Source organism: Odontomachus brunneus, unplaced genomic scaffold (assembly GCF_010583005.1).
Source record: "Odontomachus brunneus isolate Ranch 3 - 2012 unplaced genomic scaffold, Obru_v1 Obru_scaffold_165, whole genome shotgun sequence".
NCBI classification, from domain to species: Eukaryota; Metazoa; Arthropoda; class Insecta; order Hymenoptera; family Formicidae; genus Odontomachus; species Odontomachus brunneus.
Genome location: NW_022639615.1, coordinates 63,769 through 86,336, shown reverse-complemented (window position 1 = coordinate 86,336; position 22,568 = coordinate 63,769). Strand labels below are relative to the sequence as shown.

At 39.8% G+C, this 22,568-nt stretch overlaps 1 protein-coding gene across 6 annotated transcripts in view; it reads left to right on the top strand.

Moving 5' to 3' along the window:
* Positions 1-148: 148 nt before the first annotated feature.
* LOC116851088 (dynein heavy chain 7, axonemal-like) overlaps positions 149-22,568 on the top strand; it is a 23,099-nt gene continuing 679 nt past the window's right edge. For 2 of the 6 annotated variants that reach the window (XM_032830130.1, XM_032830129.1), the window contains exons 1-49: positions 149-2,237; positions 2,381-2,867; positions 3,024-3,172; positions 3,998-4,151; positions 4,220-4,366; positions 4,467-4,670; positions 5,009-5,385; positions 5,510-5,731; positions 5,896-6,193; positions 6,552-6,899; positions 6,964-7,229; positions 7,344-7,497; positions 7,888-8,114; positions 8,202-8,403; positions 8,508-8,742; positions 8,848-8,963; positions 9,056-9,334; positions 9,664-10,278; positions 10,343-10,591; positions 11,572-11,917; positions 11,999-12,168; positions 12,227-12,358; positions 12,426-12,647; positions 13,069-13,520; positions 13,758-13,955; positions 14,070-14,217; positions 14,311-14,529; positions 14,604-14,776; positions 14,839-15,148; positions 15,407-15,652; positions 15,744-15,973; positions 16,087-16,306; positions 16,485-16,673; positions 16,758-17,129; positions 17,322-17,494; positions 17,587-17,832; positions 17,889-18,176; positions 18,270-18,461; positions 18,527-18,750; positions 18,844-19,217; positions 19,284-19,464; positions 19,544-19,732; positions 19,797-20,394; positions 20,930-21,140; positions 21,264-21,272; positions 21,408-21,425; positions 21,534-21,768; positions 21,846-21,997; positions 22,072-22,353. In XM_032830130.1, the coding sequence (XP_032686021.1) occupies positions 1,924-2,237; positions 2,381-2,867; positions 3,024-3,172; positions 3,998-4,151; positions 4,220-4,366; positions 4,467-4,670; positions 5,009-5,385; positions 5,510-5,731; positions 5,896-6,193; positions 6,552-6,899; positions 6,964-7,229; positions 7,344-7,497; positions 7,888-8,114; positions 8,202-8,403; positions 8,508-8,742; positions 8,848-8,963; positions 9,056-9,334; positions 9,664-10,278; positions 10,343-10,591; positions 11,572-11,917; positions 11,999-12,168; positions 12,227-12,358; positions 12,426-12,647; positions 13,069-13,520; positions 13,758-13,955; positions 14,070-14,217; positions 14,311-14,529; positions 14,604-14,776; positions 14,839-15,148; positions 15,407-15,652; positions 15,744-15,973; positions 16,087-16,306; positions 16,485-16,673; positions 16,758-17,129; positions 17,322-17,494; positions 17,587-17,832; positions 17,889-18,176; positions 18,270-18,461; positions 18,527-18,750; positions 18,844-19,217; positions 19,284-19,464; positions 19,544-19,732; positions 19,797-20,394; positions 20,930-21,140; positions 21,264-21,272; positions 21,408-21,425; positions 21,534-21,768; positions 21,846-21,997; positions 22,072-22,353 (12,042 nt within the window). In that variant the 5' untranslated portion in view covers positions 149-1,923. The remainder of the gene's footprint in view (positions 2,238-2,380; positions 2,868-3,023; positions 3,173-3,997; positions 4,152-4,219; positions 4,367-4,466; positions 4,671-5,008; positions 5,386-5,509; positions 5,732-5,895; positions 6,194-6,551; positions 6,900-6,963; positions 7,230-7,343; positions 7,498-7,887; positions 8,115-8,201; positions 8,404-8,507; positions 8,743-8,847; positions 8,964-9,055; positions 9,335-9,663; positions 10,279-10,342; positions 10,592-11,571; positions 11,918-11,998; positions 12,169-12,226; positions 12,359-12,425; positions 12,648-13,068; positions 13,521-13,757; positions 13,956-14,069; positions 14,218-14,310; positions 14,530-14,603; positions 14,777-14,838; positions 15,149-15,406; positions 15,653-15,743; positions 15,974-16,086; positions 16,307-16,484; positions 16,674-16,757; positions 17,130-17,321; positions 17,495-17,586; positions 17,833-17,888; positions 18,177-18,269; positions 18,462-18,526; positions 18,751-18,843; positions 19,218-19,283; positions 19,465-19,543; positions 19,733-19,796; positions 20,395-20,929; positions 21,141-21,263; positions 21,273-21,407; positions 21,426-21,533; positions 21,769-21,845; positions 21,998-22,071; positions 22,354-22,568) is intronic. The other 4 variants (XM_032830133.1, XM_032830134.1, XM_032830131.1 and 1 more) reach the window with 4 other exon arrangements.

The window sequence follows — 22,568 nt, the reverse complement described above, 5'->3', positions numbered from 1 at the left end:
CGTTAGATTTAATTGAACGCAACTGTCGTTAGACACAGGCTATTCCGGAAAAGGCAAGGCTCCGTTTAACATGCAGAGTCGAATCCTCGTCAAATGAAGATCGTGATCTGGATGAACTTCGAGAGATATCTAATGAAGAAATATCGAGATCACCTTTTCGCGTGCACCTTTTCTTGGAGTATCCTACACATCCCTATGTACGATATCAAAAGCGAACATTACACAAGACGTGACAAACGTCTCATGTAACGTGCTACTGCTGTTGTTGCTACTCCTATTACTACTATTACCGCTACTACCACCATGTAGCTGGGGTATGACTATACTTTGACGTCGAAACCGGCAGGACGTCACAAGCTTCACCGGAAAAATCAATAAATTCAACGGTCCCCATTTCGGCCGTGAATCGCATTGCAGAGCGTGTGCCGTCTACGTATTCTTCCGCTGCAGAATTCACGAATGCGCGGTGCAATCGTCGTCGTCGCCGTCGTTCGCGTGCCACCGCGTTACGCGTTCTAACCACTTTAAACTGTTCGTCTGTATGTGTGTAATTGAACTCCAGTCACATAATGCGCGCGAAGATATGCCAGGAGGTTGCGGGGTCCAAACACGTCTTGCTCTCATACATATACATATATACTCACATACGTATAGCCACACACGTGACTTACACATACGCACTACTACGCTACACCACACGTATACATACATATATACATATCAATACACGGATTTAGCGACAAAACGAACGGTAATTGATAGTCTGCTGAACGTTTCTCGTTGTATCGTCACACAGATATATCCGCGTAAAAGTAAGACAAGTGTGTGAGGGAGGTACTTAACGTTGCCTATTTAGATGTATAGTGGGATCAACACAGTGTGTACATGTATGTATATCAGAAACGAGTGACAATCAAAACGTATGTGGACGTAAAAATTGTCATGACTATATGTGCGTTAAAAATAGAGAGATTCTAACAAAATTTAATATCGCGATGAGACTTTGTATTTTGCGTTACTGGAATATCTAAAGAATATATAAAAGAAATATATATCACATCGCATTGTTACATCTTCGTAAATATATATATATATATATATATATATATATATATATATATATATAATATTTCTTTTTAGTATCGCGTAACATCGCGAGAAAGGAAAAAGAAATCTGCAGATTAATACAGCGACCGTTAATCAAACTATCTAACAAAAGCGTGCTGAGACAAAATTATTCTATCACTTGTGAAAGTATTACTTTTCTGAAAACAGTGTCACGTATATATACAAACGTACAATAAATATTTACGTTGAAGGGAACAATAATCTCTTTGTGATTCATTTGCACGCATCCTTTAATCCTCGTTCAAGCAACTCTCTCCCTCTCTGTCGATTATCAGTGTAGATAACATATTTTTGTTTCCCCATGTGTATGTGTATGTGTGAATACCAGTTTCTAATTAATTCGTACGTTATCGTCCCGCTGTTGCGGTGCGACAATCTACGATTGACATAACATATCTCCAATGTTAGGCTCATTGCTATGGCAACGTAAATCTTAGGACCTTCAACGAAGCTTCGTGCGTCATCACCTGTGACGATATGCTGAGTAATTTGATGGAAAGTGCGACGAACCGAACCTCATCGGCAGATAGACATAATAATTACGAACTTTTTTTTTATATAGAACAAGTATCGTTGCCATGTGACTTTCTGTCTTGCTGTGACAAAACTTAACAAAAATAAGTCAACGACAGTTAACTTAAAGTTAACGAAAAGTTTAATAATCAAATTTAACATCTTTCGCGTTTCTTATCCAATATGAGTATGACGTATGTGTGAGTGCATGTGTTTGTGTAACAGCTTCAAAATTATAAAATAAAAATGCTGATAATGTAAATATAAAAACTCCATTACGCAATGAATACGCAACACACACGCAAGAAGAGCAGCGTTAAAGAGGACAAGGAACAGGATGAACGTGATGAAAAAGTTCAAAGTATTGATAAACCCGAATCACGTGCAAAGCCAATAAAACGAAGCAATGAATTCGAACAACCGCGTAGAAAATCTCACAAGAAACATTGCGACTGGATAAAATCGAAGTACGATACGTATTGCTCGAATATCAAGTTCTTAAAGGATAACGGCGAGCATCGGAAAACCTTAAGAAATTACGTAACGGATAAATCGAGTGTTCTCGACTTTTCGCAAGAATGCGAAGTTTCATCGAGGTAAGCGAGCAGTGATTTGAAAAGTGTCGTTCACTGAAACTCCAGTTCACTCCAGCTGCAAAATTTTATTGTGTCTATTGATACTTCAAAAGACGTTTATATTACATAAATTATAATTTAAAAAATGAATATTAAACTTAAAGGAGCGTCGCTGCGCTAAAGAGAAAAGATGGGATCGCACCCCTGAGAGAGAATTATTATGCATCGCTGCTACAGCAGAGAGCGAATTTTCGAATGCATCTGATCGGAAAGATCAAAGGATTGGAAAGATACGACGTAAGTCTGCTCAAGGATGAGACTGAAATGCATGACGACGAGGCGGAAAAACTGACGGCCCCAGAAAGCGAGGATATGATCGACAAATGGCTCACCGAAGAAGACAAGAATCTCTTGAGATATTATTATTATATTCTTCATGACGTCGACGATACTGTCGCGGGCACTTTGGATTCTGATACGTCGAAAAGAATAACGGCCACGGTGTCCCCCGAGTGGCAAAAGCGACACGAAGAGTGCTTCGCTCGACTGATTCAGGAAATAAAACGCGACTACGTAACGAGCATGAAAAAATCCATCGTCGACTTCACCCTCCAGGAACCCTTCGAAGAGGCGTATGCACTTTGCGCCCCGGTCAGTATTGCGCGCATAATAATACGTGATATTAATGCCAACTATATTAACTAACGTAGAATTGAAACATCGTTTTGCGCGCAACGGGATTTCCGATAAATCTGCAGTCATGCTTGGTCACTTTCGTGATATTTCTATATGTCATACATGTTCCAGCCGATGCTCTCTCGAAGAACCGCCGAGTCATTCTCGCCGGAGCACAGCGTTAAATATCGCAGAATGAAAGCGAAGTTGGAGAAAAGATCGATTATCCTGTACCATCCGTGCATACGCAAGATTTTGGATTATTGGTATCGTGAATACGGGTTAGTGTAAATTTTTCGTTTAAATTTTTCTCAATTTCACTATGTCTTTAGCAGTCTAAGAATAGAATGTCAGTAAAGTCTATTTTGCTAAGAAACACAGTAAATTTCGCTGAAAATAGATTTTGCTGGATGCACTGAGAAAAAAATTCACTAAATTTCAAAAAACGTTTGTTTGGATACAACTATGAACAGATTTGTTTAAATTAAGTAATTATTTTCTAAAATCAAAGAAAGAAATTTATATTTAAAACTTCTTTATTTAATTTTAGAAAATAATTACTTAATTTAAACACTTAATTTTAATGTGTTCACAGTTGTATCCAAACAAACGTTTTTTGAAATTTAGTAAATTTTTTTCTCAGGGTACATAGCAAGTGTTTTTAATGGCACATTTCAGTTCCTAAAAGTAGTACACATGAAATGAAAGGATAGTGAATTACTGCAGCTTACGACGATCTACTGGTCGGTTACAAAATCCTATAGTAATTTTTACTATAAAATTCTCTCCGTATATATACACTGAGGGAAAAATTACCTTAAAATCAACAAATATTTCCTTGATGGGTGCCATTAACATATTTACTTAAATCTAAATTTTATTTATTTAAATCAAATATTATTTACCTGATTTAAGTAAATAATGTTTGGTTTAAATAAAGTTAATTTAGATTTAAGTAAATATGTTAATGGCATCCATCAAGGAAATATTTGTTGATTTTAAGACAATTTTTCCCTCAGTGTATACATCGATAATATCGGAATACACATAGCCACCACATATTGAAAGAATACAATTCACAGAATGAATTTCTCCTTGAATCACAGAAACATCAAGCAAGTGGACAAACGAGAGCTGGCGTCGCACGGACAACCGTACGATCTTCCAAGTTTCGAATATAAATTTTCGAGGATGCTCAGAAGCACGAACGACAAAGTTCTCCAGCAGTGGCTGTCGAAGATCTGCGATATTTTAGTAGCAGTAAGAAACGCTCTGCGTGTCCATGAAAATTGCGACGAATCGAAGTCTTCATGTTTTATTTGCATTAGGCCTCGAAGAGGAGAAATTTGCCAGCGACGACCGATTTCCGATACAAGAGATTCTTTAATTGCCTCGCTTACGTCATGGAGGATCAATTGCGGGATTTGTGTTTGCGTTCGATGGAGGACTACATCGATTACCTCACTGACTTGGGTGTAAGTTGGCGTTTTGCATAGTCGGGGACTCGATCACATGCATGTGTCAACAACGACATTTCGTTGTTGCGCGTATTAAATGTGACTGATTCTTGATCAGCGCACAAACTGTGGCTTTAACATCGACGTTGTGGTGAAGAGCATGTCCGTCACATTTGAACCGACATTTCAAGCGTTCGTGGGTACACTCTCGATGCTGTTGAATTCCCTCTACGACTCTGTGACTACATTGCCACGCGCGGAGGTGAAACTGGAGTTGGTTCCTGGGTTTCAGCCCGATGTTCATTCGGCCGAATTGCTCAAGGTGTGTGTCGAGTCGCGTTCACAATGTTAACCGCTAATTTTACATCAGAATGCACTGTAAAAAATCTTGCGTACACAGTACATAAACAAATGTTCCAAAAAGTCCACTCTAAATTTTGTGTCGAAAATAACTCATTCATATGTTCATTCGTGTGTTTACATTATGTAGACTAGTACATAATATAAATAACGCACGAATGAACATATGAATGAGTTATTTTCGACACAAAATTTAGACTTTTTGGAACATTTGTTTACGTACTATGTACGCGAGATTTTTTATATTATTTTTATATTGTATAGTAATAATTTAACTTCTGCTTGTCTCCGATTGTCCAGCCGACGATTTCCGCGGACATCCTCGAGCAACACACGAACACCATATCAAATTTAATCGAGCGCTACCGAACCGATGCGGAATTGCAGCTGCGCGAGTTCGATAAATATCTGGGTCTGATAGGAAACGAGGATGCAAATAATGTTCTAAACTTTTTGAAGGCTGAGCCACCCAACCCGTTCGAGAAGTACCGCGAATTCATCGATTATTATGACCAATTAAGTAAGAATGTCCTGATGGAATTTCACCAAACGATTTGCACCGATCTCTTCGTAGTTCGTCGGCAGCATATTATAGAGCACATTTCTACTACGGCCACTCACCTCAAAGGCGAATTAGTTTTAAGAATGATTGCCGATTATCAGCAAATGGTCCGAGCGTAAGTTCTCCTTGTCCCGTTCAAATATATCTCGGTTATGTATATCTTGATTATTACGAGATAATTATTATTTGTTGTCTAATACGTTTGAGCAAATTTAATAATGGCTTCACATAATTATCAGCATAGGAGATGAGTACCAAAATATTGCGGACCAGGCGTTAAGTACACCGCCCAACACATCAGAACTCATGAAACTTCAGGAATTTATACGTAAATCTGAGACCAAAACTATTTTCGAATTGGAGGGTAAGCTGAGGGAGGTAATGAAGTACATACTATTTTTATCGGACTATGTACACTTGACGCCAGTCGAGATGAAGAACAACAATTTCGCTTTTCACTGGTAAGTAGATTTTGGTGCAGTAGTCTAATTTGTAGTAGATTCCACGTGAAATGTAAGCAAATCGTGTCGAAAATACTTACGCATTTAAATATAGAGCAGTTGTTCAAACAACTTATCTTTATATACCTTAACCCAATGTTCATATCGAGACTTTGACGTTCCAGGCCCTTTAAAATGTCTGGAATCTTTGAGGAGCACCAGAAGATAGTCGAGAGTAAAACAGCGGAGTATCAGGCATTACTCAAAGTCAGAATCGAGAAATTCGAACAGGATCTCGAGATTTATGCAAAGCACTGCGACGAGTTGCAATATTGGGGCAACATTGAAGAGATACGACGATACAAGAAGAAGGCAATGAATCTCGACAACAAGTTGATCGCCGCCATGGACAGGATCGACGAATTTAACGAAGAAGAGAGATTGTTCGGCTGGGAGTTATCGCAGTATCCTGTGAGGAAAAAGGTAAATACGCTGAGGAAAAAATATCCAAGAAATAAATAATTTTTATTCGGCGGGAGGTAATAATGACACACATTTATTTATACTAATGTAAAATATTTTTCAATTACGAAAATATACATTTTCTTAAAATCTTAGCTTTTTTATAAAAGCAACTAATCTATCTAAATCTATCTTTTTGTGAAAGCAACTTTAATCTATCTAAATAAAAAATTAGACTTAAGTAAATATGTCATTAATATTATTAATATATACCGAATTGTTTATTTCTTAGATATTTTTTTCTCAGAGTGCACGAGAGACAGCAATCCTATTTTCTCAATTGTGCATACAACTTTTCATCTCGTATCTACGATTACAGGTGGCCGATAAATTGCTACCCTATAAAAAACTCTATGACACTGCCTGCGAGTTCATGAGCAATCACGAGACGTGGACGGAAGCAGTCGTGGGCATGCACGATCCCGAAGTGATCGACACGGAAACCAATAACGCGTATCGCATCGTGTACAAGCTAGAGAAGACTTTCCAGGAGCCTATAGTGAGAAAGCTGGCGGAGGTCGTGAGGACGAACATGGAGGAGTTCAAAGAGCACATGCCGGTGATATTGACTCTTGGTAATCCTAACCTGAAGAGTCGCCATTGGGAGCAAATCTCGGAAATTGTCGGGTTTCCCATAATAGTCGATCAATACATGACGTTGGCCAAGGTAACGCGAAACCGATCCGCCACCGGATCTGTGACTCGTAGTAATCGCACTTGTACGCCTGTAGATTCTCGACTACGGTCTAGGGGATTATGTGGTGAAATTCGAGAGTATATCTGAGGCGGCCAGCAAAGAGGGCAATTTGGAAAAATCGTTGTACAAGATGTTCTCCGACTGGACGGATATCGCATTCACCGTCAACTCGTACCGCGACACCGGCACGTACGTTATCGCCAGTGTGGATGAGATACAGCTGTTGCTCGACGACCACCTGATGAAAACGCAGACTATGAAAAATTCCCTCTACATCAAGCCGTTCGAGAAGGAAACCTTGTGAGTTTATCAAATAACGCAGTAACTCTTCAAAGAAAGAAGTTTACCGACCAACGTCTTCGATATTTCTTTAAACACTACGGGAAGTTTTTAAGGTCAATTATGTTCCACCAGAGAATGGGAAACCAAGCTACTCTTGCTGCAAGACATCATGGATTACTGGCTGAAAGTTCAAGGAACGTGGATGTATCTTGAGCCGATTTTCTCGTCACCCGACATCCAACAACAGATGCCGGAGGAGAGTCGACGATTCAGCGCCGTAGATAAAGTTCGTCGTCGTTCCGAACGTACACGGAGAGAATTTTATAGAAGTTGCTGAACAGTTTTGTAATCGAGGAATAGATCGACATTCTGCAATAATTTACATTCATTCTATTCGTAAAAGCTACTTATATTTTAAAAGCTGAAATGTGCCATGTCACTATGCTTCTAGCGAAATTTTCTAAGATTCTAACGAAATTTACTATGTTCCTTAGAAAGAATAGATCTCCTGACGGTCTATTCCTGCATTATTCTGCATTAATTTTATTATATTAGAAATATAATAAAATTCAAAAGAATTTATATGAAAAAGAATTATATAATATATTCTCTCCGTGTAAGCTAAATCTTTGCGTCACCGCTGATTATGACAGGTAGAATTATATACATGAAATAGATTTGGCGAGAAATCATGGCGATCGTTGCAGTCAACCCGGCGGTCATGTTCGTCGTCGAGATTGAGAAGATGCTGGAACGTTTGAAGAAATGCACGAATTTGCTGGACTTGGTGCAGAAGGGGCTCGCAACATACTTGGAGAAGAAGAGACTTTACTTCCCGCGTTTCTTCTTCCTTTCTAATGACGAACTCTTGGAGATATTGTCCGAGACAAAGGACCCGACGCGGTATTTTTGATCTATATATCATAAGCTATCATCGCTATCAAACATCTCGTAGCGCGGGATACAAATTCTTCTTGATTTTTGTCTCAGGGTGCAGCCGCATCTTAAAAAGTGTTTCGAGGGCATCGCGAGATTAACCTTCACCGATGACATGGAAGCCATAGCTATGATATCATCCGAAGGGGAGGAGATTATTCTCGAAGATGTGATCGACACGACTGCCGCGCGAGGACAAGTGGAGAAGTGGCTCCTCGAGCTTGAGATCGACATGAAGAAAAGTGTGAAGGCTCAGGTTATACAGATATTCTCATTCCCTTCACAACTAAAACAAAACTAAGAATAAATCTTGACATCGATCGTTATATCACTACGTTGACTTTTCTCATCCTTCTTCAGGTGATACACGCAAAAGACGCTTTCCCGACTAAATCCAGGAGTCAATGGGCCTTGGATTGGCCGGGTCAGACTATTCTCTGCATCAGCAAGATGTACTGGACGGCACATATTACTCACAAGTTCTCAGAGGGCATCGAAAGCTTAAAAGATTACGTAGAAACGTGCACTCACGAGCTCAATGAGATCGTCAAGCTCGTCCGCGGCAGATTATCGAAACAGAATCGCACGACTCTAGGTAAGCATTTCGCCGAGTGAACAACAGAAAATTCAATCGATTACATCTATCTACATTGATTGATTGCAATGATCTGGGAATCATTTTTATTTCTTTAATGTATAGAAGCTTTAGTGACGTTGGACGTTCACAGCCGCGACGTGTTGGCGCAAATGTCCGAACAAGGTGTGACTCAAGCATCGGACTTCAAGTGGCTTTGTCAAATGAGATATTACTGGATGGTGAATAAATCCAAATACAATCACGTGTTTTATTCCCGCCACAATGTAGATTTTCCCGCTTTGCTAACAAATTTTCTCTTCCCTTGTTGCAGAACAACGATCTGCTAACAATGATGATAAATTCCACGCTAAGCTACGCGTACGAGTACTTGGGTAATACGTCGCGATTAGTGATAACTCCGCTCACCGATCGATGCTATCGCACCCTGTTCGGTGCTCTCAGCTTACACCTGGGTGGTGCGCCGGAAGGACCCGCCGGGACAGGTAAAACGGAAACTACTAAGGATCTAGCAAAAGCGGTCGCCAAGCAATGCGTCGTGTTCAATTGCTCGGAGGGATTGGACTACATCGCTCTAGGAAAATTTTTCAAGGTATGTGTTGCGGTAATTAACTTATTAGCGGTGCGGAAGTAGATCGACGAAGTTAATAAGATAAGTAAACCTGAAGCTAGCATTTACAATCTTTGATTGAGAGTGAAATTTATTGCAGATTTTCATAGCCTACTATTTGGTTGTTTGAGTTAGAGTCGATGTCTTGTATGAAATAAATACAGACCAGTGAATAATTAGAAATTCATGAGTATTTTTTAAACAATTATGATTTACATGAATGCCAAAGTATTATGTATATTCATCAATAGTGGTTTATTATCGCATGAACTGCGTTACTTTGAGTTCATACACGGCTAATCCTGTTGCAGGGATTAGCGAGCACAGGCGCGTGGTCCTGCTTCGATGAATTCAACCGCATCGACCTTGAAGTCCTGTCGGTCGTGGCGCAACAAATCTTGACCATTCAGCGGGCCATAAACGCGGAGCAGAAAACCCTGATTTTCGAGGGTACAGAACTAAATCTGGATCGCACGTGTGCGGTATTTATCACGATGAATCCGGGATACGCTGGCAGATCGGAATTACCGGACAATCTAAAAGCTCTGTTTCGTCCAGTAGCGATGATGGTGAGAGCCGGCAAGAATACACTACATAATTTTCTCCGCGCTCGTGTCTCTCCTTATTCATACACTCGACAGGTACCGGATTACGCCCTGATAGCGGAGAACACGCTGTACTCGTACGGATTCTACAACGCGAGACCCTTATCGGTGAAGATAGTCATGGCTTACAAGTTATGCTCGGAGCAACTGTCCAGCCAGAATCACTATGACTACGGCATGCGAGCGGTAAAATCCGTCCTGATAGCAGCGGGAAACCTGAAGCTGAAATATCCGGAAGAAAACGAGGATATCTTGATTTTGCGCAGCATCACCGACGTGAACCTGCCCAAATTTCTCAACGAAGATGTACCTTTGTTTCGCGTAAGTATAATTTCACTCTTTCGAGTGAGTGTGGAAAAGATCGCCAAAGAGTGTTTTACTTCAGGGTATCACTTCAGACCTGTTTCCGAACGTGGTACTCCCAGAACCTGACTACGAGCACTTAAACGCGAGCGCGTACCAAGCCTGCGCTGCTGCGAACATCCAATGCGTCCCCGTATTCCTCGAGAAGATCCAACAGATTTACGAGATGATGTTGGTCAGGCATGGATTCATGATTGTCGGGCATCCCTTCGGCGGCAAAACAACGGCCTACAAGATGTTGGCCGATATATTGGAGATTTGCGAGGAAAAAGTGAGTAATTTTTTGTCAGAAGATAGACTGCCAAATATAGAATAATAATGGTGTAATAATTGAAGATAAAAATATATAAGTCAATAACTACTACCATCTTGAAGCATTGCATCTTCGAAGCAAGTTCGAAAAACAAAGGTAATCTTCATACTTTCGAAACTATTCTATTTAAAAAAAGAAGCTTCTTATGATAGTTATGCTTTCTTTCTTGAAAAAGCTCGAAGATCTTACAAGTAAATTTACCCAAAAGGTACACTCCGATTTCTTTCTAATTTTGCACAAATGTAGAAGTACCAAAAATATTTAGGTTATATTTTTTTATTTTTTTATTGGCTCACTTTGAGTTTCACAGACAGTTTATAGCTTTTTAATGTTCTCACTCCTACCATCAAGTGCAACAAAAATGCATAATGTTCTCATTCCTATCATTAAGTGCAACAAAAATGTATGAGAAATAAAATTGAATACAAGATATAAGCGTTTTTGGTTTACTGATTATAAATATGAAGTCAAACGTGTAAAATTATTTGTATAAATAATAAAATGTTTAAATAAAACATGTGAAAAGTTGAAAAAAAATTATTTATACAAATAATTTCTCGGTTTGGCTGAGATTTGAACCATTTTTGCCTGATTTAGCACAGATTTAAAATATTTCAGTTGGAATCTCGATTAAAGAAATTTAGAATGGTTCGTGTCTCAGCTATGCCGATTTTGCTAAAATTATTTAACTATATGTCTGTGAAACTCAAAGTGAGCCAAAATGAAAAAAATATGACCTAAATATTTTTTGTACTTCTATATTTGTGCCAAATTAGAAAGAAATCGGAGTATAACTTTTGGGTAAGTTTACTTGTTAGAGCCACCTTTGTTTTTCGAAGATATTCAAGATGATGATGGTTATTGACTCATTCTGTAGAATAATAGGAATGGGACACATGTAGCAAGTATATTAATTAAAAACAATCGATCTCGAATAGAACTTGATGAACGAGCATAAAGTGGAGATGACGATCATCAATCCGAAGGCGATAACGCTAGGACAGTTGTACGGGAATTTCGATCCAGCGTCTCATGAATGGCAGGATGGTATCCTGGCTGTTAGCTATCGAGCTTTCGCAACTTCTACAAACGAGAACCGAAAGTGGCTGATCTTCGACGGTCCAATTGACGCGATATGGATAGAAAGCATGAACACTGTCCTCGACGACAATAAGAAGCTCTGCCTGATGAGCGGTGAAATCATCCAGCTGGCACCAACGACCAACCTGATCTTCGAACCATTGGACCTGGAAGCTGCCTCGCCAGCCACAGTATCACGTTGCGGTAAATTGAATTTTTAACGTGATATTAAGTGAGCAAAGCCTCTGATGTCAGAGAGACTTTCGAACGAATTATTGGGAGCAGGGATGATTTATATGGAACCTACATCGTTGGGATGGGAGCCCCTGTTGAAATCCTGGATAGCAACATTGCCGGAGGTAGTGGATGAGTGGCTGCGAACTTTCCTGTACGAATCGCTCTTCCTCCGGTTTTGTAAACCACTTTTCCACCTGTTGCGTCGGTGTAACGTAAAGGTAAAAGATCTGTCATACTAAGAACCAACTACCATCATAGATTCGTATTTCTTCACAGGAATTGTGCCCTATGCCCGATTCGAATCTCCTACGATCCGTCACTTATCTAATGGACTGCTTTATGGACGATTATTATGATGAAGAAATCGCAAAGAAAATAAGCGAGCTCGATCTTCGAGCACAGATAGAGGTCGGGATTTGACTAGTTGAATTATCGACGAAATATTAGAGTGAGTTAACTTCAAATACGTATGCAGGGCTCGTTCTTTTTCTCGTGCATCTGGGCGATGGGAGGCACTCTGGAAGCCAAGTACCGAGAACAATTTAGCATCATGTTTCGTGGTCTCCTGGAAAAAGAGTTCCCGATTGCTCTGATGAACGAATTCCAAATGAAAGAACCCGTACCAGCGCCTCTGAAGCCATATATCTTCGTTATGCCGAAGCATCAATTGGTGTTTGATTACAGATTTCTTAAGGAGGTACGTAAAAGTATATGTTCAGCAAAATTAATTTGTATAATATTAATATCTAAATAACGCAGATGTCCTATTCGTTTTATCTACGAAAGAAATATTTAAATTCCTGTCACTCTCTTCTAATCACTCTCGTTCTAATCTCGTTATTTTCTAAACAAAGTGTTTTGTAAGAATGAGTCAGCTAAAAAGTTTGATTCTAAAATATATTTATTATTTTTTATGTTAGAAGAAAATGTATAAGGACTAAATTGTGTAGTTGCCAGGTTTGGCTGACCAACTTTCACGGCATTTAGCTCTTCCGATCACACAATTTATTCCTCTTACACATTTTCTTCTAATATACAAAAAAGTTATTTTAGAATCTAATGTCAAGCGATTTATTCTGTCTACATCGCACTAAGTCTGTGTTGTCTGTTTCTCTCAGGGCAAAGGAAAGTGGAAGTTATGGTCCGACGAACTGATGAACACACCGCCGATACCCCGCGACATCCCCGTGAATCAAATAATTGTACCGACCGTGGAGACAGTACGGTACACGACGCTTTTCCAGATGCTGGTCCAGCACGAGAAGCCGGTGCTCTTCGTAGGCCCGACCGGTACTGGAAAATCCGTGTACATAATCGATTTTCTGCTGAAGAAGAATAACGCCGCGGTGAACAAGCCGCTGCTGATCAATTTCTCCGCGCAAACTACCGCCAATCAAACCCAAGACATTATTATGAGCAAATTAGATCGCAGACGCAAAGGCGTGTTTGGACCACCCATAGGTAAACGCTGGGTCATCTTCGTCGACGACGTTTCGATGCCGATGAAGGAAACATACGGAGCGCAGCCGCCGATCGAATTATTACGGCAATGGTTGGATCATTGGCAATGGTAAAGCATTTCGAAACGCTCCTCGCCATTAGTGTTAACGTTAAAAATGGGCTTTCTGAATTTTACAATATATATATATATATAATTTTGTAATGGGAACCATGTGACTATATAGATCATAGGACTATATAGATCATAGGACTATATAAATTAGGAAGAATGAACATTTTATATATATGGAATTATTCAATAATTTTTTAAATATGATTCTGACAGCTAGCAATCTCTTACTCGTAGGTACGATAGAAAAGAAGCAACAATAATAAAGTTAATCGAGATTCAATTGATGTGTGCCATGGCACCGCCGATTGCCGGTGGCAAGGATGTTACGCCACGTTTCAAACGGCACTTCTTCGCTCTGGCAATATCGGAATTCGAGGACGATGTCATGATTACGATATTCAGCAGAATCGTTCTGTGGCATCTCGATACAAGGTTCGTAAATTTCGAATTATTCGGTGAAATTATTCTAAATATTTTAATTTCGAAATTATATGGTATCTCTTAAGGATTCAGAAGCGTGTTTTTATGTTTACGTGTCGTTTTTAGGGGTTTCAGTAAAGATTTTGATCCGTGCATCGACCAGATTGTCCTCGCAACGTTAGACATTTACAAGGAGAGCTTGAGTAATCTGCTACCAACGCCCGCGAAAAGTCATTACAAGTTTAATCTGCGAGATTTCTCCAGAGTGATCCAGGTACTTCCATTGTATTACTCCGTTTCATTATATTTTTCACCATCTACTATTCGAAAACTTCTCCGTCAACTGTCGCAAATGATTGTCGTACAGGGAGTGCTTCTATCCGTTCCGGAGGCTATGCCTGCCCTCTCAAATATGAAGCGATTATGGGTCCACGAGATACTTCGCGTATTCGGCGATCGTTTGATCGACGAGACAGATATAAAGTGGCTGGTGAATCAAGTAGCTGGTACACTGAAAGAACGCATGGAAGTCTCAATAGAAGAGCTCTTCGAGGACCTGCTGTCTAAGAAGGAAGATGCGAGGACCGTAAGCTCTTTCTTGACACGCTGATGTAAACGGTTGCGCTTGTGTATTCACATATTCTTGAGCACTTCCTGCAGATTACCGTAAACGAGCTGCGACGATTAATATATTGCGACTTCGCCGACGCCAAGGGTGACGCCCGCTTGTACCAGGAAGTCATGGACCTCGAGCAATTGCGAGATATCGTGGAGACGTATCTTAACGAGTACAACTCAATGACGAAGAAGCCCATGAATCTGGTGTTGTTCCGGTAAGTAATCTGGTGTTGTCTCATGTTGCCTCGTCTCGTACTAAAATCAAAATAATACGAAGGTTCGCAATCGAGCATCTGTCGAAGATAGCTCGTATCATCAAGCAGCCGCGAAGTCACGCTCTCCTCGTCGGAGTCGGTGGATCCGGCAGGCAATCATTGACCAGATTAGCGTCGCACATTTGTGATTACGATGTGCACCAAATCGAAATTACTCAACAGTACGGCAGTAACGAGTGGCACGAGGACATCAAGAATATCATGAGAAAAGCCACTGCTAGCGAGCTGCATTCAACTTTCCTCTTTAGCGACACGCAGATTAAAGAGGAGAGCTATTTGGAAGACATCAGCAATATGCTGAATACAGGCGAAGTTAGTAAACTGCACGTCCAATTGTGTCATCTTGTCTCGTCTCATGTTCTCTCTTGTGTTTTGTCTACTAAGATTGCACTCCAAAGCGTCCTTTTCGAGGAAAATTTTACCAAAAATTTATAGTTCACATTACATACACTATAAAGATTTTCAGTACAATTTTCCTCAAGAAAAGCTTTTTGGAATGTGTCACCTAAGACAAGTTTCCTCTCATTTTTCTCTATTTTAATTATTCATGTGATTTCCTTCTTGCTTCAGGTGCCTAATATATTTACGAACGAAGAGAAGATCGAAATATGCGAGAAAATGAAGCAGATCGACCGACAACGGGAACGATCGTTGCAGACGGACGGCAGTCCGGCGGCACTTTTCAATCTGTTTGTGCAGTTCATTCGCGATCAGCTGCACATTGTTGTCACCATGTCTCCTATCGGTGATGCCTTCAGAAATCGCATCAGGAAATTCCCAGCTTTAGTCAACTGTTGCACCATTGATTGGCTTCAAGTGTGAGAACGTTTCAATCTTTTATTATGCGGTACTTCCGATTGAAGATTGAATGCAATATAGTAACATTACTGATTTTGTCATACTCAAGCCATGGCCAGGAGACGCCTTGCTGGCTGTTGCGACGAAATTTTTATCCGCGATCGAACTCACTGACAATGAGAGGAGCGCCTGTATCGACATGTGTCAGTTTTTCCACATGTCCACTCAGAAAATGAGCGAGGAATTTTTAATTCGCCTGAATCGACACAATTACGTGACGCCTACTTCTTATCTCGAGATGATCAACACTTTCCAGACGTTGCTCGGAAAAAAACGCAAGTAAATGCGATTCGATTGATCTAAAATATCTAGATTGATCTATTTCGGAAAGTATTTAACATTGAAATCTTCATGTTAAAGCTGCCTATTTTAATATGATGTATTGTCTCCAGTGATGTATTGCATGCCAAAGCTCGATACGAAGGCGGACTGGGTCAATTAGATAGCACGCAGCATCAAGTGACGGAGATGCAGGACACGTTGATACAATTGCAACCGAAATTAGTCGCGGCCACGCAGGACGTTCAGAAGATGCTCGCCAATGTCGAGAAAGAGAGTCAGGAAGTGGCGGAATTTGAGAAAGTAGTCAAAGTCGACGAAACCGCGGCACAAGTAAAATTCTATAATTCTAATGTTTATATTAGTGTTACTAATTGATATATATTGAAACGTTATTGCATATGAAACAGAAATATCAAAATTTATTAAAAAAAACCGCGTTCCCCTCTTTTTCTCTATTTCCAATAAAAGAACAATATTTTTGTCCCAACACAATCTATGTGTTTTGCAGGAAGTAGCAAATGAAGCAGCTGCGATAAGAGCCGAATGCGATGCCAATTTGGCCGAAGCCATGCCTATTTTAAATCGTGCTCAATCTGCGCTGGATACATTAACATTGGCAGATATCGCGGTTGTAAAAACGATGAAATATCCACCGTATGCCGTGAGGCTTGTAATAGAGAGCGTCTGCGTTCTCAAGGTACAAATTTCAAATATTGTATGCCATCGTGTACGAGAAACAAATCTAACACCTGTTGAAATTTAATCTCAACTACTATTGCAGCAAGTAAAACCGGAAAGAGTGCAGAAGGAAGGTGTATACGTTGAAGATTACTGGAAGGTTGCTTTGAGAGTTCTCAGCGACGTCAAATTCTTAGACTCGCTACTTTATTTCGATAAAGACAACATACCAGAAGAAGTAATAACCAAGATACGGAAGGATTATTTGACCAATCCGGACTTCGATCCGGAAAAGATGAAGAAAGTATCGACAGCTTGCGAGGGACTGTGCCGCTGGGTCATCGCAATGTCCGAGTACGACGAAATCGCGAAAATTGTCGCTCCTAAGAAACGAGCATTGGCGGAAGCCGAGCAAACCTACCAAGTGGCTATGGAGAAGTTAGAATTGAAGAGAGAACAATTGCGCCAAGTAGAAGTATGTATTGTTTCCTGAATCGCTGTGAAACATGCAATGTCTAGTGCAAGGCAAAGCCCAGTTTCGTAAAAACTGAGATCAATAATTTCTATTGACAAATATGAAAAATTATTTCGATATAACGAAATAATGAAGATGAACAAATTAATGTAAACCTTAGATTAAAATGGAATTATTGATGTTTGCGATTAGAAAAGATTGCTGGACCTTCAAGAGACTCTAAGTCAAAGGAAAGCGGATTTCCAAGCGATGTCAGATCAAGTGGCAGATTGTGAGATGAAATTGAAGCGGGCTGAGGATCTCATCGGAGGATTGGGCGGAGAGTACATGCGTTGGTCCCAATCCGCCAAAGAATTGGGCGAAAAGTACGATCCGTTTACAGCATTATCTTTCGTTGTCGTAGAACTTCAATCACAAATGAGCTAAATCAAATAATACTTTTGTCCTTTTTATCCAGATATTATCGACTAACAGGCGACATAATAATCGCCTCTGGCATAGTGGCTTACTTGGGCCCATTTACAATGCCGTTTCGCGTGCAACAAGTGAAGGAGTGGGTGGAGTTGTGCACGAAACTGCAAGTGATTTGCAGTCAAGATTTTCAACTGCGCGACATACTTGGCGATCCAGTTCTGATTCGATCCTGGAACATCGCTGGCCTGCCCGCCGACGCGTTTTCTATTGACAACGGCATCATCGTCGTGTAAGTTAATCAAAAATTCCAACATCACAATCGTACTAGCGATCCTGTGTCTCTAGGAATGCCAGGAGATGGCCGCTGATGATAGACCCGCAGAGTCAGGCTAATATATGGGTAAAAAATATGGAGAAGGAAAACAACTTGAGCATTATTCGGTTGACGCAACATGATTACATGAGGATCTTAGAGAACGCTATACAATTCGGACAACCGGCACTACTCGAAAACGTGGAGGAGAAATTGGATGCTGTTCTTGAACCGATACTTCTCAAGCAGACGTTCAAACACGCCGGCGCAATATGTATAAAACTGGGCGACGCGATAGTAGAATATAATACGAATTTTAGGTAAGTTTTCTAATTAAAACTTTTCCATTAGCTTCCCATAAACTTCAAGTGTAAAATATCGGATATATAATTATAATGATCATATGTCGACAGGCTGTACATCACGACAAAGCTGAGGAATCCTCATTATTTGCCAGAGATAGCCGTGAGAGTGACTTTGCTGAATTTTATGATAACACCGAGTGGTTTGGAAGATCAGTTGCTTGGTATCGTAGTTGCGAGGGAAAGACCCGACCTGGAATCGGAAAAAAATGTCCTAATCGTACAGAGTGCGGCTAACAAAAGGTATTCCTCACAAGCGCAATTGGTTATATAGTTTCACTTACATCGTTTTTCACTTTATATTATAGAATGCTAAAGGAGACAGAAGATAAAATCTTGGAAGTACTGTCCGCGGAAGGTGATATCTTGGAGGATGAGGAGGCTATCGATGTTCTAACATCGTCTAAAAATTTGAGCGATGATATTCAAGTGAAGCAGGCGGCCACGGAAGCTACCGAAAAGTCGATCGACGTCGCGAGATTGCAGTACAAACCCATCGCCGTCTATTCGACTGTACTCTTCTTCACGATAGGTATCGTGAACATTTATAGTAACGTATAAAAACATTAATAATTTATGCACAAGTCAATGTTACGTTTACGTAAACAGCTTATTTTTGTTGCAGCGTCGTTGGCCAATATAGATCCAATGTATCAATACTCGTTAGTCTGGTTCGTGAATCTTTACAATATAGCCATCACGAATACGGAACCAGCCGAGAACGTTGAACAACGTCTGAAGGACCTGACAAAATATTTCACATATTCTCTTTACGGCAATATCTGCAGATCGCTGTTCGAAAAGGATAAATTGTTGTTTGCGTTGCTTCTCGTCATCAATTTACGCGATACCAGCGATACGCCCGAATTTGCGAGCCAGTGGTTGTTCCTGTTAACCGGGGGGGTAGGTTTAGAGAATCCGTACGTCAATCCAACAGAATGGTTGCCCGTCAAACAATGGGACGAACTGTGCAGACTGAACAGTATCGCAGGATTCGAGGTAAAGTTTCTTAATATATTCAATATTCACAGAAGAATATCTACTAATCATCTATCAATTTTACAGAGCATTAGAGAATTATTTTCAAAGAACCTCGACGAATGGAGGAAACTATTCGACTCGAAGGAGCCGCAGAAGGAGTCTTTCCCGGCGCCGTACGATAAACTAAATTCACTCGAACGAATGCTGATATTGCGATGTATTCGACCCGACAAAATCATACCTGCCGTGCAAGAATTCGTGGAAGGTAAGGACACATCACGAAGAAACGTCAATCGGCACAATCGAACGAGTTCTCGCTATTCCAAACCACTCAAATATTTCAGAACAACTGGGCGCGGAATTCGTGGAGGCGCCACCCTTTGATTTGGCATCCTCGTATGCGGACTCCAACTGCTGTATTCCGTTAATATTCATTCTGACTCCTGGCACCGATCCGGCACAGACCTTGATGGTATTCGCCGATGAACAGGGTTACGGTATCAATCGTCTCTTCTACTTATCCCTCGGCCAAGGTAAGTGTTTGCACGTGACAAATGAACATTCACGCGCAAATTGACCACGTGATATCCCACGCAGGCCAAGGACCGATAGCGGAAGGGTTGATAAAGGACGGCGTGATGCGCGGCCACTGGATAGTGCTGCAGAACTGTCACCTGGCCAAGAGCTGGATGCCGACACTGGAGAAGATCTGCGAAGGCCTAATACCCGACACCATCCATCCGGACTTCCGACTCTGGCTGACCAGTTATCCGGCGGAACACTTTCCGATAACGGTTCTCCAGAACGGCATCAAGATGACAAACGAGCCACCTAAAGGGCTCAGAGCCAATATTTTGAGATCCTACACGAGTGACCCGATCAGCAATCCGGAGTTCTTCGAAGGCTGCGCTCAGGGTGACAATTTCAAGAAGCTAATTTACTCGTTGTGCTTCTTCCACGCTGTCGTGCAAGAGAGACGCAAATTCGGCCCGATTGGATGGAATATCCCGTACGAATACAACGAGACCGACCTGAGGATCAGCGTCCTGCAATTGAAGATGTTTTTGGACGAGTATGAAGACGTGCAATTCGAGGCTTTGAGGTACCTTACGGGCGAATGCAATTACGGAGGAAGAGTCACGGACGAGTGGGACCGCAGAACGTTGAACACTATTCTAGCAAAGTTCTATTGTCTGTGAGTACTCTTGCTGAAAATATCTGATAGAGTTACATATATAAAAAAATCAACATAACTGAATCATATTTTTGGTTCATAAATATCAAATCTGATATGTTAAAAAAGTTTCCTATATAAATTTATCATAAGCTATCGCTAGAACTATAAAGCATATACGTTTAGATTTAATCATTTAGAAACGATTAATCGTAAGATATGATAAAAAAGAAGTAAATTTATAATTCAAGTTATATGAAAAAGTATATATGTTTGGATAAATATTAAACATTTAAGCTAAAATTGAACGATTAAATATTTATTTGAACGTATATGCTTTTTAATTGAAATAATAAACTGCGATAAATTTATAGAGGAAATTTTTCTAACATATCAAATAATAGATCTGATATTTATAAATCAAGAAAACGATACAGTTATATATATTTTTTTTATATATAACTGCTATTAGTTTTTAAGCAGGAATTAAAAAATCGTGAATTTTTTATCTGCCGATCAATAGTCACTAGTTCCTCATATGTATCATCGTTTTTAGAGAACTATTAGAGGATAAGTTGTACTACTTCGACGAAACATCCACTATATATTACTGCCCAATTGTCAGAGAATACGAAACGTATCTCTCGTACACGAAGAACCTTCCGATAATCACCGCACCAAGTGTATTCGGGATGCATGAAAACGCCGATATTTTTAAGGATCAGCAAGAGACAGAGTTGCTATTCTCATCGCTTCTACTTACTCAGGTGATTTTTTATCTAAATTTTCTACGAAACAAAATAATGATTAATATAATCAATATAATTAAATACCAACTTGTCACATTCATTAATCTTTTCTTTTTTAATTTCATCGAACACGTTATTTAGGATCGAACGGTATGTGATTATGGTAATATTATAAGGAACAACGAAATCTTAACTCAGGCGTGATTGTACTAACCGTTAATTTTTATACAATTATATATTCTATGTTTTTGTTTAATTGTCTTTTTCTATCGCTCGCGCTTTTAGGATCTTTGGAAAATTAAGGTGAGTTTTTTTAGCTGAAATCAGCTAGAATATAATCTGAGTCGTTAGCAAACAAAAGACAATGTCAATTTACATGAACATCTTTTCAGTACTTTCTATCTTTTATAGGAAGCCGTCAAATCCGGCATAAGACAAACTTCCGACGACGATGTGGTTTACAACATCGCCACAGAAATATTGGAGAAATTACCGAATGATTACGATCTCATCACAGCACTTGAGAAATATCCAACGTTGTACAGTCAAAGTATGAACACTGTAATAGTGCAAGAAATGAGCAGATTTAACAAATTATTAGTCTGTATCAGAAGTAGCCTCAATAATATACGGAAAGCTATCAAAGGTAGACGAGCTACTTTCTTAAAATATCTTAGAATAAAAATTCAGATAAAATATCTGAAAAATTGCAAACCTTTATAGGTGTAATTGTGATGTCTTTCGAGCTTGAAGATATTTATGAGGCGATTTTAACAAGCAGAATGCCCGCTTTGTGGAAACAAAATTCTTATCCGTCCTTAAAACCTCTGGGAAGTTACATCAGTGATCTTCTACAACGTTTAATGTTTTTACAAGTAAGCGCGTCTACATGCAAACTATAGATTCAGTGTTTTATTAGATTTATAACATTTGTGTCATCGTTACACAGAAGTGGTATGATGAAGGACCACCTATCACGTTCTGGTTACCAGGATTTTACTTCACCCAAGCGTTTTTAACTGGAATACGACAAAATTATGCGCGAAAGTATCAAATTCCCATAGATCTTCTCGCGTTTGATTTCATAATCCTGAAAGAAACTGTTTTCGAGTCCGCTCCCGAGGATGGTGTTTACATCTGGGGTTTATTTTTGGACGGCGCGAGATTCGATATGAAGAATATGATTGTAGAAGAAAGCTTTCCTAAAGTGCTTTATGACAATGTACCTTACGTAAGTTGGTCTCACTCTTCAAAAAGATTGTATAAACAATCAAAAAATTGTATAAACAACCAAGTATTTTCTCTTTGATTAATTAATGATAATATCGATGTGAGTAGTTACAGATTTATTTAAGAACTCAAAAACCGAAATAAAACAAAATTGTATTTTTCTATTGCATAGTATACAACCTTATTGAGGTGTGCTTTGGACAAAATTCTGATTCC